Source organism: Botryllus schlosseri, chromosome 1 (assembly GCF_051294905.1).
Source record: "Botryllus schlosseri isolate E-star chromosome 1, Bs_hap1, whole genome shotgun sequence".
NCBI classification, from domain to species: domain Eukaryota; kingdom Metazoa; phylum Chordata; class Ascidiacea; order Stolidobranchia; family Styelidae; genus Botryllus; species Botryllus schlosseri.
This window is the reverse complement of record NC_137236.1, coordinates 21,354,174-21,374,983: the sequence shown is the minus strand read 5'-3', so window position 1 is coordinate 21,374,983 and position 20,810 is coordinate 21,354,174. Positions and strand designations below refer to the sequence as shown.

The window sequence follows — 20,810 nt, the reverse complement described above, 5'->3', positions numbered from 1 at the left end:
CTGCGTGCACTCACCAACTCACCGCGCGCTCCCTTGGACAACGGTGCGTAACGACTGAAAAAAGGTCATCACTTCGGCTTTTTGTGTGCGCGGCACAGATTTTCTGTGCGTGGCGACTTTGTTAGCAGTGTACGGCCGCGGACCCAGGCAGTTTGAATTTGATGAATTTGCTTTCTCATATATAAATGGAAAACCTATATTTGTCATATTTGTCAAAAAACAGTTGTCGTAACGAAGCGTAGAAGGTTAAAACGATACAACTAATGTTTATTATAGGTTACATATCTCCTGATCTTGGAAAAAACGTTATTACCTACTACCTAGGCATCAAGCCCAGTAATCCGTAGTTCGAGGAATTTTTAAAATTGCCGACGACGTTACAGACGCTTTGGAATATCGCTAAACCCAAGAAATCTGCTAGAGAAGATGTGATTTCACTAATACTTTAACATACAGTGCGAATATTCTCTGTTTCCGGGACTTTGCAGCAATGTTTCCTCCAATCTGGGCACGCGTGCAAATGCGCAGTGCTGACACGATCTGTGCGCACAGAAATCCGAAATGAGGACCTTTTTATAGTCTTTACGCACGGTTGTCCAAGGGTCTGCGCAGTAAGTTGATGAGTGTGGGCAGACTCGTCAAAGTTAGAGGTAACACTGCTTAGCAGCAACGACAACATTACCCGACAAATTTTGAAGCTAAAGTTGTCCGATTCAAACGTGACAAGACGAGTAGCCCGTCGACATTTTATCGTATGTTCTGAAACAAGTTGCTGCATATACTACTTTAGCATAGCATTGGACGAATCCACCGACTTCAGAGACATTGCATAGCTAATTTTCTTGGTGCCTTTTATCAGAGTGGACATATTTGCAGAAGGAATGCTGGCATGGCAAACGTGGGGAGTTGACCAACGAAAAACATCAATTTGAATAAGTTTACTTATGTAACTATTGGTGGAGGGCTCCAGCCATGGAAGGAAAGGCATGGGTTGATTGGTTTGCTCTGAAATGATACCGAAACCAGACTTCTTCTCATTTCACTGAGAGCTCAAATAAATAATGGCCTCTGTTGTAACACAAAAGTGCCTGTGTTGTGACGCACAAGTCCTAAACGGTGATAAGCGTCACAGTAATACCGCGTGTAATAATAATAATAAGGTAAATATACCGACTTGGAAATGAATGCAACACACGCTCCATGAGGTGATTTACTTGCGACGCTGGAAGATACATATTCTCGCAAAAATAGCGATTGAAAACTTACGAACGCTCTCCAAGTGACCAATAATGCATTGAAATGCAATAAAATGGACTAGACGCCCGTATACGACTAATAAATAGGCTCCACTAGCCTAAATTTGATAGAAGCTCACAAATGCATGGTAATAATGTTTTGCGGCCCGCAGCGTCTTTTGCGGGCAAGATGCGGCCCGTTGTACATGTGAAGTTGAGAACCCCTGACCAATAGCCTATATCAGGGGTTCTCAAAGGGTGGGCCATGGCCCACTGGTGGGCCACAGGAGCATTTTAGGTGAGCCACAGAGCTATTTGGAATATTGTAGAACTAGTGAAAATTTGGTTATATTTGTTATGTTATTCTTCCAAAAATATATTCATATTATCAAATTATACGTAGACTACCTTAGGTTTTTCATCCGACTCTAACGGGACGTAGTGGCACGTATGGATTCACAATGTAGGCTACAGGTCGTAAATGGGAGGGGAGACGGTGGCTTTTATCCACCGGCTACGACAACCTACGGTTGACGGCAACGAAAATAATTTCTATTATAAATTAACTTGAAGTTAGTGCTGAAGTGACCAAGTATTCCAGCAGGGTCGTGTGTCGTATGCCGTTGCAAAGGGTGTGCATTAAACTGGGACAGAAGTGTATTTGAAGAAGATATACGGTGCCTTGGCAGGTCGTAATATTGTAATATCAAAATAGCCATAATCGCAATTTATAATCAATAATCAACTTCCTATCGAAGTAAACGGCACCACCGCAACGAATCGTAATGTATTGGAGCTGGTTTAAAATTTCTGGCCCTGAAATCCTTGTAGATAACGTAAGATTGATATGGAATGATTGACATCGCAACTTCAGTAGATACAGGACACACTATACGTAGGCCTACATTGTACAGCTTGAACATTAAAATATTCTTTCTCCACATCTGTGTAGTATCCCTTTCACAAAAGAATTGTTTGAAGCTCGACCAGCCCCAATCCCACCATAGTGGAACTAAAACTCAATCACCTAGTGGAGGCGGGGATTAGATTATTGGGTTTCGCAACGTGAGTGGAACAGCCGCCATATTAATGTAGGCCTACGCAAGAGTTATATGATCTACCAGGGCCGTAACTGCCGCACCTAAAACTCCCAATTGGGGGGAGCTCAAAAGGGCCCAAATTTCGTTGGTTGGTCGTTTGTTTGTTGGAGGAGATTTACTCTACTTGAAAATTTTCGTCGCGCTTCGCGCGATTTCATCTATATGAAGATCTACATGTGTAATGATCAGTTAGAGAAAATGCGCATATTTGGAGAAATAGGCATATCGGCGCCAGCGATGACCATGCCTTGAACGGGACTATATGACTTTAGGATGAATAAGAGGTGGGCCACAGAACATTTTCAAACCGGAAAATGGGCCACGGGCGAAGAGCGGCTGAGAACCCCTGGCCTATATAGTGTATTTCGCTCTCGATGTTATGTGATCGCCGATCGAGCTCACAGCAGAGAGTCACTGAATATTGACAAACGGAAAGCAGGGTATTTCGAGAGAACTTTTTTAAAAAAGCAAGAAAACTATTCTAGATTGTCAAGGTGCAGGCTCGTTTAGTGTTGATTTTTTATGCAGTTAGCTTCATGCATAATAGGGTGGTCCGCAACGAAGGGGGTCCAAAATGATTTCGTGAATTAGCATAAATTATCGAGTATTTTTTGAAAGTTTATGCAACTTTGCAAAGATTTTTCGCGCTGGGCGCGATTTCAAGGAGCCAAATATCTTAATTATTTGGTACTCTTTCCAAAAGAAAAAAAAACACGCAAGAGTTATAGAAATTGACGTATCGGCGTTGGCCAATACCGCGACACGACGAACCAAGATATATAAAGATTTAGGACATATTACATGCGACTCCAAGAAGTGTGCCAGAACGATCTGCATAGCGTAAAAACCTTGACCGAAAAGGACTGCCCTTACGCTGACCGAAAATTTCGTTATATATACAAAATACATATAGGTTTAATTGTCCATAGGCGCCTATATGACTGGCGCCGAATGTTCCTGTCTAGGCAATCTGAACCTTAGAAGACGAATTTCATCCCGCAGGGAAAAGTATATGCCCGTGAAGAGCTACCAATTTGAAATCGTGTGCGTCTTTTAGTTTAGCACGTTTGGCCGACTCTATATTTTTTGATATAGCAGACAGGAGGTCACGAAATAATGTAAAGAAGTCATATGAACGGGTCCACCCGCGCGAAAATGTTTAATTATTATTTACGGGCCTTACAGTTTCCACGACAGCTCACCCAGCGGCAACGGTAAATCTGATAACGTGAGCAGAGAGGACATGAAATTGATAGCAATATATATGCAATTCCCGATCTCATTGACCGATTTTATCGTGAAATATCGAAGATTTTCGCGCCTGGCGCTGGCTCACGAAGCGGTACAGCTAATTTCGTGACAAAAGTGAACAGCATGATGGGAGGCGGAGTCGGTTTATCACCCTATGGGAGCCCATGGGAGCCCCTATGGGAGCCCCACCCTATGGGGGCCTGACGAAGTGCTGTTTCGTTCCTGCAAACGGGTATACTCCCGAAGATGTTGAACATTATTGAGGGGTCCTACCTTTTCAAATACAACTCGCTCAGCTCTCCCGGTAAATGTGAAGCCCCCCCCCTCCCAGAAGTCCGGTTTATCATCCTGTGGGAGGCCCAATACCAACGGTTTTGGGGATGACGAAGTGCTGCTAGGGCCCTGCCTATTAGTAGTTATAAATGAGTGATTCCATTCTTGTCTACAGAAGGCGAAGCTTGCGAAGTCATGTCAGAGACCACTAAGTAGGCTACACTAACGTGATCATCATTTCTCGATATCCCTTGAAAGTAAACTCGATTCTATTTGTTATAGAACTCCATTATAGTGTTGTCAAATCGTACGGTCAAAATTTAGTGACGCTTTTTTTTAAATCGGCGGCTTTCACTAATAAATTCTCCTATATTTACACGGTTTCGTAAAGCTGTTGCATCATTGTGGCTTACGCCCAAAGTAGACTATGAGCTCTCTCTTGCAGTGGTTCTGAAACCTTTTAGACACGCACCCTTCATGATACTAAAATATTTCGAGGGCCCCTTATCGTGATACGAAAATTATTTTGAAAAGAACAACCACAATGATTGCAATCACAACACATAGTTTGATGTCGTGGACGGTTATGACTGTTAAAAAAAACTTCTCGGATATGATATTCGGACTGTGCACAGGGTAATAATTATTACCTGAATGAAAAATAATGAGTTTTATAAGTTTACAAACGTAATCGTGTGTGATGGTAGAAAGTAGCATATACATATTTTATCGATCGGATCTGATACCATCTTTAATCCGACTTGAGCTTGGCTCCAAGGTACATGATCATAGGCTAAGTAGAAAACCAATAGCGCGGGCCGCACGCCATTCAAACTTGTCACTTCTTTAAGTTATAAACTATTTTTCTCAACGGATCGCAGGTGTTCGACGAGAGAATAATTCAATTGAGTACTTTCGGGCTGCAAAAAATCGGCATATAATAAATGGCATTCTGCAAAATGTGTCCTAGTTTACTATACCAGGAGTTAGACCGTGTAAGCCCCTTCACTTTAAATATATAAGATACCTGATTTGAAAGAGACATGTCTTAACATGTTTGTGTTAAATTGAATTTTGTTTTGAATGCTACCATAGTTGTATGGACGGACCGAAGTAACTATTACATTTAAAATCACGATTTAATCACGATTATTGTCGTTGTAGGAAGTTGTAAGTTACAACGCAAAATATATTCATTCCGAATTTAAGAAACATCATTTCTCTCGGGCGACTTGGTTGCCCACTCATGATGCGTTCACGCCGCCGGTTTCAGAGCCACTGCTCTATTGCGACATAATGCTGAAAATACGTTCGTAACTCATGAATAAATTTATGTTTTGATGTTTTATTTCACTGATTAGTGGATAAGCGTTCATCTTCTTTCATTTTGAATTGAGATATCAAATTCTGATATACTGCGCGGACCGGTAGGAAATTTGCCACGGACCGGCGGTTGAGAACCAATCAGCTGGACTACTAGAGAGCTTTGCGTTGGTAATAAAATCCTTGCGACTGTCTCTGATACAATACGCAACAATGCCCTTGCTATGAAGCCAACTAGCACAGCCCTGACAATGCTACTTGTGAACAGCCCTCGGGTATTCACGTTTATATAATACTGCGATTTTCATTTCAAAGCTTTTAGAAGTAAAATCACTTACTTGTGATGCCGGCAAGTTCAAAATTCCATTTACATAGATCCACAGCATTGTCACAAGAAGATTTGCATGGCGACCATGCAATGTTAGACTGTGTATGAATTCATGACTATTGTAACCTGTTCTGGCAATGCTGTGTGAAGATAGTGATATTCTGAAATTCGAAAAGCCACATTACATGCAGTTATCTTTTCTAGATTTTAACACGCAGCATCAAACCTATTATTCGCGAAATTAGTTGCGACCGCATTGAAGGAAAGGCCTCTGCATTAAATGGCACGAGCATCGCTGCAACAAAGTATTCCTACCGAGTTTAAAATGATGGAGCCCCATTTTCAACATCTCGTAGGCAGCAATGGCAATGTCTGCGAGGTCTGTGGAAAATGCTTCAAGACCAAGTCTTGCATGAGAGTCCATATGAATATTCACACCGGAGCTAAGGAGTTTGAGTGCGACATATGCGGAAAAAGATTTTTGCAAAGGAGTACCCAATTATTTCATACTTCATGCCATAAGGATATGAAAAACCACAAGTGCGATATATGTGGAAGACTATTTACCAAGAAATCACATTTGAAAACACACATGAAAAGACATCTCGGCTTGAACGAGTTCGAGTGCGGTGTATGTGCCCAACGATTCATCACCGAATACGAGTTGAAAAACCACATGAAATGTCACGACAGATTTAAAGAGTTCATGTGCGATATATGTGGTAAAGGTTTCACAGCAAAGGTTCATTTGCAAACACATTATTTTATGCATGTCGGATCAACGAATTACGAATGTGATATATGCGGGAAAGGTTTCGGACGAAAAGGTCAATTGAACTACCATTATTTGATTCACGCCGGCGTGAAAGATCAAATATGTTCGATATGCGGGAGAGGTTTCGTTTTAAAGAGTAATTTGAAAACACACTCGTTGATTCATACACTAGCCAAAGATCACGAATGCCATGTATGTGGAAAACGTTTTCGACACAATGTTGACATGAAACGTCATTATTTCACTCACGCCGGGACGAAGGATTACGGATGTCATGTCTGCGGAAAGGATTTCGTAGCAAAGTGTGATTTGAAAAAACATCATTCGATCCACACGGGCGCGAAAGATTATGTGTGTCATGTATGCGGAAAGAGTTTCGGTAAACAATGCCTATTTAGAAACCACTATTCGATTCACACCGGAGAGAAGGAACATGAGTGTGACATTTGCGGTAAAGCATTTCGTTTAAGATCGTACCTTAAATTACACATGAAGACAGTACACCTGAAAACAAAGGAATACGAGTGCGAGATATGCGGAAAGGGGTTTACGAAAACGTCTCATCTCATAAGTCACTATTCCGTCCACACGCAAAAGAAAAAACCGACAGTAAGCATGCGTATGTGTGAGGTGCATGTGACACCATTCAATGTCGAATCCAACACAAAACAAGATTCATGATGAAGTGGAACAATATGAGTGAGATGTATACGCGCGAAGAATTTCGTTGTAAAACATCGACTTGTGCGCCATTTCAGAAATTATGGACACGGCAAAAATATGAAGACGACAATTCAATGAACAAACCAGTGAAGATTGGTCTTCGTACTAGAAAATATCATCGCTGCCAGTAAATGTGTGTTTTACATAATTTGAGAAAACGTTTGGATTAATACAACTTATACAGAAGATTGGTTTTCCCTAGGTTTAATGAAAATGCATTTACAGCAAGGGCCGCCAATTGGAAAGGGTCGTGGGTCACATGAAATTTGGTCGATGTCGCCGGTCGCATGAATCGCAATATCGAGACAAAATAGGTCACACTTTGTTTAACAACCACGTTTGTAACTCTGTATTTCAGTCCAACGCTGTTCTCTTTAACAAGGCTACGGGAATATCTACTCAAAGTATTTTTTATTAAATAACTACTTTTCGACCGAAAATTATCGTGATCATCAATTTCATTTTATTTTGAACTGTGAACTGCGCACGATTGAAAGAGTTCGAGTGCGGTGTATGTGCGAAACGATTCATCACTGAATACGAGATGAAAAAAACACAAGAAACGTCATGACAAATTTAAAGAGTTCAAGTGTGATATATGTGGTAAAGGTTTCACAGCAAAGGGTCATTTGCAAACACATTATTTTATGCATGTTGGATCAACGAATTACGAGTGTGATAGATGCGGGAAAGATTTCGGACGAAAAGGTCACTTGAACTACCATTATGTGATATTCACACCGACGTGAAAGATCACGTATGTTCGGTATGCGGGAGAGGTTTCGTTTTAAAGAGTAATTTGAAAACACACTCGTTGATTCATACACAAGCCAAATATCATGAATGCCATGTATGTGGAAAACGTTTTCGACAAAATGCTCACCTGAAACGTCATTATTTCATTCACGCCGGGACGAAGGACTGTCAATGCCATGTCTGCGGGAAGGATTTCGTAGCGAAGGGTGATTTGAAAAAACATCATTCGATCCACACGGCACACATGGCTACTGAAAAGCCACTATTCGATTCACACAGGAGAGAAGGAACATAGGTGTGAAATTTGCGGTAAAGCATTTCGTTTGAGATCGTACATTAAATCACACGTGGAGGCGGAACACCTTAAAACAAATGAATACGAGTGCGAGATATGCGGAAAGGTCTTTACGAAAAAGTCTACCCTTATAAGTCACTATTCCGCCCATACGAAAATGAAATACCGACTGTATGCATGCGTATGTGTGAGGTACGTGCGACAGCATTCAATGCTCAGTCCAAGACACAGCAAGAGTCATGATGAAGTGAAAGGGTATGAGTGCGATATATATACGTGCGAGGAATTTCGTTGAAAAACATTCACATATGTCGAGGAATGACAAGAATAAGGAGGCGACAATTCATGGAAAAACTCAGTTGAGATGCACCCTCGTACTAGAAAATATCATCGCTATTGGAAAGTGTGTCTTTTACATAATTCGAGGAAATGTTTTCATCGATACAATTGAAACATGATTTATTACATTGTGTTAACGGAGAATTGGCGTGCTAGAGGTTTGATGAAAATACATTTACAGCAGTGGTCGCCAACTCAAAACTGGTGGCGTTGGGTCACGTTGGAAATTTCGTAGAGACCGCGGGCTGCACGAATCAAGATGTCGAGTCACTATAGGCCACACTTTTCGCAACCACGTTTCTAAATCTTTACGTCAGTGAAACGCTGTTCTCTCTGACATGGGAGGCGAGAATAGTCACCAGAAAAAGTAGTATTTTAATAATGAAATGCAATTCGACAAAAAATATCATGATCATCAATATTCTTTTATTTCGAACTACGGGCTACGCACGATACCTAAGAGCGATTTTCGGCAACCAAGCGATCGATATTAGGTAGGCTTACCATATTTTGGAAATCTAAAAAGAGGACACTTTTTCAGAAATATGCAACTTGCAAAACCGGACTAGAATTCTCAAAAACCGGTTAATTTTTCCCGCTTTGTGATCGGTTGACTAAAAAAAAATCATCTTTTCGCTCAGACCTAACATCACCGTTTTTCACTCCAAAACACACGCCGGAGCTTCACTTCTGTGCTAATTTGCGGCATGTCGCAATTTGCTCTAAAGCTGACCTAAATTTTCAAAAAAGAGGACGAAATCTCAAAAAATAGGACAAAAGGGCGTCCTCCAAGGACACTTTTAAAACAGCCAAAAAAGAGGATGAATCGTCTTAAAAGAGGACGTATGGTAAGCCTATATTAGGGCTCATGAGACACTGTACTAGCTGAAAAACTACCCCACCCCAAAAGCTTAATCCTGGGGTGATGTACCAAGCCGCTTTCTAAGCGTCTCAGTTTTGACGGTGTCTTGGCAATTGCACATCAAGGTAATATGTCCATTGCCCATTCGTATCCCCTGACTTCCCTCAGAATGCTGTTGCCACCCCCGAAGCCGTTTCAGTCTGTGGGGAGTAGTTACATTTGGCACATGAGTATAGATTGAAACAACAACAACTATAATTCGAAACTGAAATCAATTTCAGGATTTCAAAATGCTTCACTTAGCGTTCTTCTTGAAGTTGAATGTAGATCGCAGGCCTCATGCGGTCATCGGGCCACGTGTTGATAACCTCTGATTTACAGTGAATTGGCGTGTTAAGCTTGATGGAAATGCATTTGACGTCGTACACAGCGTCGAACGCGTACGGGGCCAACAAAATGAAATATCAGTCAATGTAATGCGATTCAAGCGCATCGACTATTTTTCAACTATTTAAAGCAACTCTAAAATGCAATCACAACATTTTAGTTTCATCCATACAACGCACAAATAGGACTATTGCAAGTACAGATTGTCGATGATTTAGAATCCCGACCTTTTTTGACTCGTCGCCCCATTACAGTTCGGCACAAATTTTCATCCCCCCCCCCCCCCCTTATTACGAAATCCGTGAAAGGAGGTATAAAAACTGGACAATTATTGAACTAAATCTCCGCTGGTGAAATGACTTAAAAATGTAATTTATCCGAGTAGATGCTATGAAAACCGGTTTCCGCGTATACTTTCCGTTGAGTTGTCCTTTTTTTCGCGTCACATGCAGAATAAGCCGTTTTCACGTGCATTTTTCGCCGTGTTGATTAGATAAATATTACTGACGTTCCAATATTTTCTGTCCGTATCGCCCCCCAGTCGCCTAATTTGGTATTTTCAACCCCTGTTCTCAAAATCGACCACAGATGGACAATATCGCCCACGTTGGGAAACACTATTTTAGATTGATGATGATTACTTTTTAAATGTAGATTGGGGGTTCATACCATCCTTCCTCTCATTATTATGGCGCTTTTCGGGCATCAATACAGTTCATATACTGATTGTACGAAAAAATTGATATTTTTTCTTCAATAAAATTTCAAATAAAGTTTAAGAACCTTGATCTACATTGTGTTTTTTGTATGCTGTTAATCATGAACCTTAAACTATCAACGGGGAATCATCCCATTACTCTAACTATAAATATTCTCACATTGTCAATTGATATATCAGATTTTTCCCCCCCTTTAGTTAAAATCCCAGAGAAAGCCTGCATACTGCGGTATGCATTCAGTATCAGCCGCTTGATTTTTTGTCTGGGATATGAATAATGACCTTAATGTCTATAGTAAGTAGCCCACACTGCTAAAACAGCATGATATTATTCTGACAATTGAGTCTTGGTTACAAACTCATTACAAAGTCCCAGACATTATATATTTACTGCATCTGTGTAATACAGGGGTGGGCAACATACGGCCCGCGGGCCGGATCCGGCCCGCGGACAGTTTTCTGTCTTACATGATAATGTGGCCCGCGGCCCCAGTATTCAGAGATTCCCTGCTACTTGCGTAAACGTCAAATGTTAGTGACTGTATGTTATTATACACATGTATGCGCACTGCGTAGTGAGCGAGGGTGGTGCTTACTCGTAAGTTAGTCGAAGCGAGAAGACTTGCATTATCGGCATTTACGATGTACTCAACCCTAATGTCATTTGTGGTAATGATGGTGCTTGTCGACTACAATGGTCATTTACACTAGGCCGATATTTCATATTTTTGATTCCGTAACCGTCGACTTGTAGCACGACACACTTCTAGGCTTTTGTAAGACATCGCTTATGCCAGGGGTCGCCAACTCGAAACGGGTGGCGGGCCACTTTCAAATTTTGTAGAGGCCGCGGGCCGCCTGAATTCAATATCGAGATAAAATAGGCCACACAGTTGAACAACCACGCTATATCTCGTCACCTACTAAACCAGGGTGGCCAACCTGCGGCCGTGGAAGGGAAATTTGTGGACAATTCAATTAGTACCGTTTGTGCGGGCGGCCGTCGACATGCAATTTGAATTTACAAATTGAGTCTCGATTTTTTGAGAGATCCTAATCAATCTTGAAATTTCCTTCAATTCAATGTGACTTCGTTTACCGATTTTATTATAGTGGCGCCCTTTGCAATCATAGCCCCACAGTACAGACGTGAACAGCAGAGGAAAATGATGCGCCTCATATAGAAATACCAACTCGGAGTCTTGTACTCCTCACTATACGGACAAACTTGATGGTAGGTCAAGAAATAATAGCATGCAACCAAGTGACTAATTATAATTGGCCCACCCGAAGATGCATCATCATTGATATCTTGTCCTAAAATTTTTAAAAACGCACCCTCCATCAAATCTACAGTTGAATCTGATGACATTGGATGAGAAATAACATGAAAAATACTATTATTTGTCACGAAATTCATAGGTGAATCAGATTTTTCGCGCCTAGCGCGATTATGTACGGCCCATAACATAACCATGACCAGTCACCAGTGACCACTCGCGAAGTCGGTGCGTATAGTAAGCCTATGTGATTAGATGGATAAGTCCGAAGCTAACCGGAAAAGGACATGGACTATAGCATGTGTATTTGGCGTCCAGATATAGTTCATTACGACTATGCCCTGGAATGCGGCCGTAGGCTACATGAGTAGTCGAAATGCGGCCGTGAATGGCAAAAAGGTTGGTCATACCTGTAGTAAACCCTATTGAAGAGATATATTGGTGAATTTGTGGTACGGGGCTTATCGAACGCCTTGAAATCTTAATTAGGGATTGCACCGTGGTGATCGATCAGAAAGAAACAAACATAGTGGTGCCTGTATGGCAATGCTGTTCTCAAATCCACATTGTCTTCGTCATTATTGGCGAGAAATGGCTTTGAAGTTACATTGCTGTCGTTAAAATACATTCATTAAATACGATTTATTCCTTGAATATGTGGATGAATGGCGAAAAATGTATCGATTCAGCAATCCGGCCCGCCAAGTATTTAATTTTCCTATATCCGGCCCGCCGACTGGAGAAGTTGCCCGCCCCTGTAATAGATTACGAATACAGATCACGATGTGTGATATTTCCACTATGCGACGAGTTAATGGTTTGTCAGTTGGTATAGTCCAAGGAGGTAATGTCATAATATGTATGGTACGGCTGTTTGTGGCTACGCTACATTCAACAAAATAGTATTCTTTAACTCTAACGGATTGATGGCTTTGTGAACTTGAAGGGTCCGTCGATCATGTTGGTCACTATCATGAACAGCTTGAACATTATTCACATTTACTTTTATCATGGGGTTCTCAACCTGGGGGGCGCGGGAGGCTTTCAGGGGGGCGCGAAAAATTGACGAAGTCAGTATAGGGGGGGGGGGGGGGCGCGAGAAATGGACAAAGTCAGTATAAATTGTACGTGTCTGAACATGTGTTTCACATCCATTATGAGAAGACGAATAATGAAGATGAAATTTATTCCATATTCAAGAAAGCTTGCAAAATACAAACTCTAGCAACCGCGCTCAACGGAGTATAGTCTGATTTCAACTTGATTTGAGCAAATTTTTGAAATTCGTTGGAGATATAGAGAGCAATTCCCACGTGTACGTCATTCATTGCTTCATAGCTTTGACAGTAGCCTAAAGCTTGTCGCGCTGGGCAGCTGTTGTTAGTAGCTTGCGAACTGCACTGCCTAAGACAGACTTGAATGCAACATAGGTTACCCAGTTTCGCCCTCAATTAGGCTATAAATCAACACAATGTAATTAATTTCCAAAACTGATCAACTTTAGCCTGGCAGGACAGAACGACGCCTTGCTCTCTGTACTCACTACCAGCATCATGATTAGTCTCAGGGTGACCTACCTTGAAATTAATTAACGGATATCTTGTTCAATGTTTTTTTTTGTTATTTATAAACAAGTTTCGAGAAATTTGTCATGTAAAAGACTCAACAACTGGAATGCAGATTCAAAATTGGCGTAAGATATACCTTATGTATACTATTAGATCAGGGGTGGGTAGCCTGCGGCCGTAGAAGGGAATTTGAGCGGCCGTCGACGCCTAATTCAATTAGTATGTGTTGGCGGCCGTAGACATGCAAATTGCAATTACGAATTCACTCCCGCATTTTCGAGAGATTTTAATTAATCTTGAAATTTTCTTCGCCCTCCGCGTAATTCAACAAGACTTCATTTTTCGATTTTAATGCAGTAGCGCCCTTCTTAATCTGAGCCGGAATGGGAATTGGCAAGAAATAACAGTTCGTTCGCGGACCTGAAAAATTTTCGCGCTCCGCGTGACAATATGCACCTCACGGCAACAATTCATAACGTTGCCACTCGCGATTTCGGTGCGTACAATAATAGGCCATTGTGAAAAGTAGAATAGTCCGGAGTTCACCGGATTGGATATGGACAGTTTACCATAAGAATTTTGCGTCCAGATCGTTCATTGCGGCTATGCCCTGGAATGCGGCCTTACGCTACATAAGCAATCGAAATGCGGCCGTGATTATCAAAAACGTTGCCCACCTCTATTAGATGATGTGCTCTTTTTGACATGACGATAAATGCAAGTGGGGTCAGGAGGGCGTGATTTTTTTGACCATCTCCAAGGGGGGCGCGTGTCAAAAAAGGTTGAGAACCACTGCTTTTATGTTTCTTTCTTGAACTCAAAGCTGTTACCACCTGTTCGACGACAGTACGGCAATTGAGATGAGAACGTATTTCTGCAAATTGTGACAAAATGTCTTTGATATACTGTCCTAATTGTTCAACCTCATCGCTGACTAATTGTCGCACACACTAACCTTCGTTTTAGCAACGATCCTACGACATCTCTCTTATAGCCGTTATACTGGTATATATATGTACAACAACTGTGGTACCGTGACTTTACTTCAAAATGAATATATACACTCGGTTGTTGCTGCAATCCCCTCTTCAAAGATAGCAGCTTGCGTATTTCGTCACAAGGGATTAACGGTATGTACAGATATGCGTTGATATTTTCTGTTACGAGTATGAGAGATGCAGTCAGCAAAATAGCACAGTCGATGACCTCAACGTATTACCATCATAACACCATGTTAGTTCAGCGGCGACCAACCCTAAGCCCGAAAGAACGTTTTGTGTGGCCCGCGAGGTACCGCGAAATTACAGTAATAGCATCAAAACAAGTAATTACTCAGATGAAATTGCAAGGCCTACCCAATATTGATTAGCCTGGCCTCGAAATTTGAGATGTTGACAACTGAAACATCAGCTTCGACGCTGTGACGTAGCAAGGGGCCAGCCATATTTTCGTAGATGTTCGTATATGCCAATTGACATTAAAGTAGAATATTTTGTAGCAGATTTATTCGACTTGAAATGTTTCTTAGCATTTCGCGCAATTAGTGGCCCCCTATTCCTCGCTTTCAGCATTGGAGTCCCCCTGAAAATTAAAAATACGCATAACTAACATCATTGACTCCAACTATCTTTGTAACTAAAGATCATGCAAACATGCAACTTCATGTGTGCACTCGCAGTACCATCGTCACGGATGAAATCTTTGTAGAAAATGCTTGACAAAGGTTCGCCGAAATCTTCGTTATTGATACTTCTAAGCGCCCAATATTCCTATCCTTGTCAAATGATTCCAATGTTATACAGAGGCGACCCGCAATATATGTAAGAACATTATTGTTCATGGAATTCATTCATTACCTTTGAAAATATTTCGCGCCTGGCGCGTCCAAGACATGAACATATACGTTGTTACTTTTAATGCGTACAGTAATAAAGTATTGTTTTCAACGTTACCTAATTCGGTTCGCTTAGTCGGAACATCAAAAATGGTCATCAACGTTCAAGTGTCCCACACAGTGGCTCGTAAATCTCATGTGGCCCATTAACCAGTTGGCCACTCCTGTGCTAGATCTGTCAATGATAACGGTATACCATATCAGGTTTCCAACAATTTTTTCGGCTTCCCAACTTCTAGGTGCCGTTGGATTTGTACTCTTAACAATACAAGAAACAATGTGACTCTCAATCCATACAACAGGTTGGATATCTTGATGCATTAAAATTACTTTTTGAAAATATTTGGACACTATCTGGTCAGAATTGATATCGATAACGCTATGGTTAATTACGATGATTTCACCAATATAATCACCAAACGCGTACAAACTTATTATCTCAAAAGGCCACATTTGAATTGCCGCAATAGGGAGAACATTATTTATGCTTGTTGGCTTTCTAGGCTTTTATTCACTAAAAGTGTAGACTATGCTACATAGAATATAAACGTTAAAACAGAAGTAAATCAGGAAACACAAGCTACTCTCAGAACGCCCTAAACCAGAATGATGAACTAATAGATAGACAAACGCACGAAGTAATTACTAGCGGGAATGAAGAGAAGGTAAACACCTAACGTATAAATATAACACCACAATCTCTCCAGCCTAAAATGATCGGCCCACTGAACTGAAGTCATGTTGTGCGGTCACCATACCATTCCGGCGCTCGTCTGATTTTTGATGACCTTCGGATCGGTGGCTCCTCAACAGTTGCGTCGGAATCGTTACGACATTCCAGACGACGACGAAATAGAACACAAACGAAAAAAGTGCATCAGCACCCACGTGTTCCTTACCAGGAAGATGAATAATTTCAACGAGCTTAGTTCTAATTTCCATATGAATAACTTGCTGTTCTTGATTTTGCCCCGGTGACTTAATCGGAAAATAAATGAATGCGCCTTCTGGTCTGTGATCCATTGGAACTCGTTTCTGATCAACAGATAACCCCATTTTCTGACCGATTCTATGAATGCCAACGCCTTTTTCTCAACAGCCGGATACATGATCTAGCTTCTAGACAAGGTTTATGACATCAAGGCGACTGGAGTGCCCCGTTGGCTCAGAATGGTTCCGATGGCGTGGTCTGAAACATCACATTCAACTTGGAAAGGCTCATCGTCATAAATACAATTTGAACAGGCGCGTAATAAATCCGTTTTCAGAGTATTTTTGGCTTCCAGCTGAAAGCCAATCAACGGCAATTTTGACATAATGGTTTGATTTGCCCCGATAAAGAAGAGATCCACTTCGAAGAGTAAGCCATTATCCCCATGAAACGTTTCAAACTGCTATCGTCATTAGGAACTGGCATGTCGAGCAATGGTTTAACATGATCAGGATCCGGCTGAATTCTGTTATGTGATATTAAATGTCCAAGTAATGAGAGTTTTGACACGGAGAACAAACATTTATCTTGATTGAGAGTCAATCCCCAATTTGTCGCAGAAGACATGAAGGCTTGAAGCCTTTCATCGTGCTCTTTTTAGTTTTCCTCATGAATCGTGACGATACCAAGATAGGCAACAGTACCATAGTTTGTGCTCAGCAATGAATTTATCACTGAACTGCTGAAACGCAGCTACACCATTGGTTATCCCGAAAGAGAGACGATAAAATTGATACAACGACCCACCAGCTTCGAAAGCAGTATAGGGCCAATCGGATACAGATAGCAGTACTTGGTGGTAAGCAGATTTCAAATCAATGATGCTATATACCATTCCTTTCGCCACGTCGTTCACGATGTTCTATATTTTGGGCAAAGGGTATGCATCCAGAGGAGTAAACCTATTGATGGTCTGTGAGGAATCGATTACTAACCTCTTCTGGTGCCGACAATCTTTCGTTACCAAGACCTGGGCTCGCCAGGGACACACGGAACGTTCTACGACACCAGGGGCAGGCAACATACGGCCCGCGGATGCGGCCCGCAGACAGTTTTCCGTCTTACATGATAATGTGACCTGCGGCCCCAGTCTGCCGAGATTTCCCACTACTTGCTTGCTACGTCAAAGTTTAGTGACTGTGATTATGATATACGTATATGGGCACTGGGCAGCGTTGCGAGAGTGGCGAGCTTACGCGTAAGTTCGTCGAAGCGAGAATACTTGCATTATCGGCATTTGCGATGCACTCAACCATAATGTCGTCTGTGGTAATCATGATTTTTGTCGACTACACTGGTCGTTTACACCAGGCTGATATTTCTTATTTTTGATTCCGTAACCGCCGACTTGTAGCATGGCACACTTCTAGGCTTTTGTAAGGCACCGTGGTCGCCAACTCAAAACGGGTCGCAGCCCACTTTTCAAATTTGTAGGGGACGCGGGCCGCATGAATTCAATATCGAGACTAGTTAGGCCAGATAGTTGAACAGCGACGCTATATCGTCACCTATTCAACCCTAATGAATTGATATCTTGGTAAATTAGGGTTACCGGGTTTATCGAACGCTCGAACGCCTTGAAATCTTAATTAGGGATTGCACCGTGTGTTTATTGATTGGAGAGAACCAGATATGGCGGCGCCTGTATGTTATTCTCAAATCCATATTGTCTTCTCCATTATCGGCGAGAAATAGCTATGAAGAGACATTTGCTGTCGTTAAAATACATTCATTAAATACGATTTATTCCTTGTATATGTGGATAAATGGGCGGATAATGTATCGATTCAGCAATCCGGCCCGCCAAGTACCTAATTTTCCAAAATCCGGCCCACCGACTGGAGAAGTTGCCCGCCCCTGTACTACACCGTCACGCAGCATCAGCTTCGGCAACTCACTCGCAATGAATTTTCGGTCATCTGAACTATAATTTCTTGATTTGACAGCTACGGGTCGCACTTCAGGGTCGACGAATTTGAATATTTGAGGAGGTGCGGATACTCTCCCAGCTGCTACGGCGCAATGTAAACCATTCGAAATGATGAGATCCTTCGATGGTCCGCAAAATTCAAATACAACTTTCCCATGCTGCTTCATGAATTCTAATCCCAGGATCACATCAGCAATGAGAAGTTTAACGACTCTGAATTTGACTTTGCCGTAATTACAGCCCGGTATCTCGAGTGAAGCTTCATTTTACCCGAGAACCGTTGTTACGGAGCTCTTCCCTGCGAATGTGATGGAGTACTTGCGACCAAACGGGCGAAGGCCGAGGAAGTTTGATAGGGATTCACCGATTCATAAGCACCGGAATCTATCGAAGCCTTCACTTTGTATTGCGCAACGGAGACGTCGAGGCAAGAATACCGAAGAGAGTCGGGTATTCTAGCAAGTGCCGAGCCAGAGACTAACGAGTTCAACGAGGCAGCAGGTTCTCCTCCGATACGCAATTTGCACACTTTCGCATAGTGTCCCCGCACGCCACCATGAAAGCATGAAGCATCTTTCGCGGGACAAGATGTTCTTTCGTGAATTTTTCCGAAGAAAATGCACTTCTTCTTTAATGTAATCGTGGCAATCACATCGCATTTGAACGCCGATAAATTGGAACTATTAGCAGAGTGATCGCTGTTGACATTCCGAACAGGTTTGACTCTGCGGCTCATAGGAACTAGAAAACTTATGTGCCTGTTCCAGACACTCTGCAATTTTAATGGCCTTTTCCAGCGTCAAATCGTCATGTTCGAGTCAGCGCAGACGAATAGCTGACGAGTGTAAACCAGTAATTATAGTGAACTCCGTACGGCTTCTTGTCTGTGCTGGTTCGCATATACATTCTTGAACGAACAATCACGAGCAAGCATGAGCAAATCCTGTGGGAAATCGGTGATAGATTTGCCTGAATCTTGTTTCGCAATGGCCAGCAGATGTCTTGCATAAATGACGTTCTTTTTCTTTCGATACCTGGATCTAAGCAGGTCTATTGCTGCCGTGAAGGTATCTAGCTGTTCGAACAATGAATAGACGTCGGGAGACACTTACCCTGTAACGATCTCCAACTTATCGATGACAGCTGCGTGGGGATTTTCAAAAGAGTTAGGAACTGGTGTATTCGGAGTCTCAACTGCAGTGCTAAAATTGTTCAGCATCTTTTCCCAGTGATTGAAGACCTTTAGGGAATCCGGAGAACTTGGAAGGATTTCGAGTATTGGCACTCGAATATACGTTTCCAGAGAACCAGTCCATGATCTTAGTCAATAAAATTGTTGTGACCTTGCGAGGAAAATCCACCAATAGACATACGGCTTTCTAGGCTTTTATTCACTAAAAGTGTAGACTATGTTACAAATAGTATAAACGTTTGAACAGAAGTGAATCAGGAAACACATGCTACTGTCAGAACGCCCTACACAAGAATGATAAGTAACATATCGACGAAATAATTACTAGCGGAAATGAAGAGAAGGTATAGACACCTAACGGATAAATACACATGTGCATTTAGTGGAAAAGTGATATTGAGGCGATTGAATATTGTTTTCGGGTTCGCCCCAGAAGCTGCCAAGGAAATCACTGCTTGATACCCCCCGAAAATACAACGAACTTCTTGACAAAAACGGGAGTGTGATATCTGTGATTTTTCTACTGCAGTGATTTTAGTGCTTCATTAGTCAATAATACGATACGCTGAAGGCAAAATAATGAAGCTCTGTTCCCCTAAGAAGCTCTTCGAATGCAAAAGTGATAAGTTTCTTCATTTTCGTTTCGTGTACTAAATTTCAGCTAGCTGGTGCGAATGAAATTATTTTTCAAAAAAATGTGTGAATGGAGCTCAAAAATGTTGAAAAGCACTGCCGTAATGTAACTAACGAGATTTGAAATATAGATAGGGAAAAAATCGGAAGTGATAGAGCAATTCTGAGCTCAGAATCAAATTCGGAAACCGACAATCAGCCTACATCAATCATTAAAGTTTTTAGCCCATTTTTTTTTGAAAGTTGTCGAGGAATGTTATCGTTTTTCAATGTATAGCATGGATGTCGACAAATGTCTCTAGTGTCCCCCGCGAGTGTGACGCAAGATGCGTCCCGTTCCGTCCATTGTACTCATGCCCCACCGGTAGCGCGGTATTTGAACAGTATGTGGAAACCAGTGGCAACTGATATTCAAATCTACTGATGAAGGGAATGTGGGGAGAAACAACCAGATTCATTTGTTACTAATTCCCAGTGTTTGTTTGTTTTATTGACACTTAACTGGCACGTTCAACAACTTGGTCATATGCGCCGGCACAGTAGATTTCATAAGATCTTTTTTACGCTTGTCTTGCGTCCTTTTTCCGGTTCATTTGCTGCCATCTTTCAAGAGTTCGACTCTCTCTTCCTATGAGCTTTTCAATGCACTGTATTTACAGCGGGATCGGCGATGAGGAGTCCAGATAAACCTCCGACACATAGAAACATGGAAGAGCCGACACTCGAACCAGCAACCATTGATGTCGTCACTGCAGTGTTCAACCAACTGCGCCATTCGCTTCCCCGAACTCCGAGTGTGATCTGCTCATACTTTCATGCAGCTGAAAATTTATAGAGTCCAGAACGTCGCAAGTAAATCGTTACGATTATAGACAAAACCAAATGAATCCGCTTTAAGCATCTATTTATATCAATAAATGATATATATACATTATACAATGATTGGAAACTCCAGTG

The 20,810-nt window shown here is 41.7% G+C and overlaps 1 protein-coding gene and 1 long non-coding RNA gene across 2 annotated transcripts in view; both read left to right on the top strand.

Moving 5' to 3' along the window:
* Nucleotides 1–20,810, top strand: part of LOC145434526 (uncharacterized) — a 369,322-nt gene that overhangs the window by 251,780 nt on the left and 96,732 nt on the right. The gene's annotated exons all lie outside the window — the stretch shown is intronic.
* LOC145437936 (uncharacterized) lies at nucleotides 5,526–8,521 on the top strand. The gene is made up of 2 exons (XM_080315311.1): nucleotides 5,526–6,962; nucleotides 8,024–8,521. The coding sequence occupies exons 1-2, from the start codon at nucleotides 5,791–5,793 to the stop codon at nucleotides 8,352–8,354; spliced, it is 1,503 nt and encodes a 500-aa protein (XP_080171437.1). The 5' UTR covers nucleotides 5,526–5,790; the 3' UTR covers nucleotides 8,355–8,521.

Bases quoted from the DNA above. Each gene is read 5' to 3' on its own strand.
- LOC145437936 (XM_080315311.1), top strand. From the start codon at position 5,791: ATGGCACGAGCATCGCTGCAACAAAGTATTCCTACCGAGTTTAAAATG. The intron at 6,963-8,023 runs ATGATGAAGTGG...GCTACTGAAAAG, and splicing joins TCCAACACAAAACAAGATTC to CCACTATTCGATTCACACAG.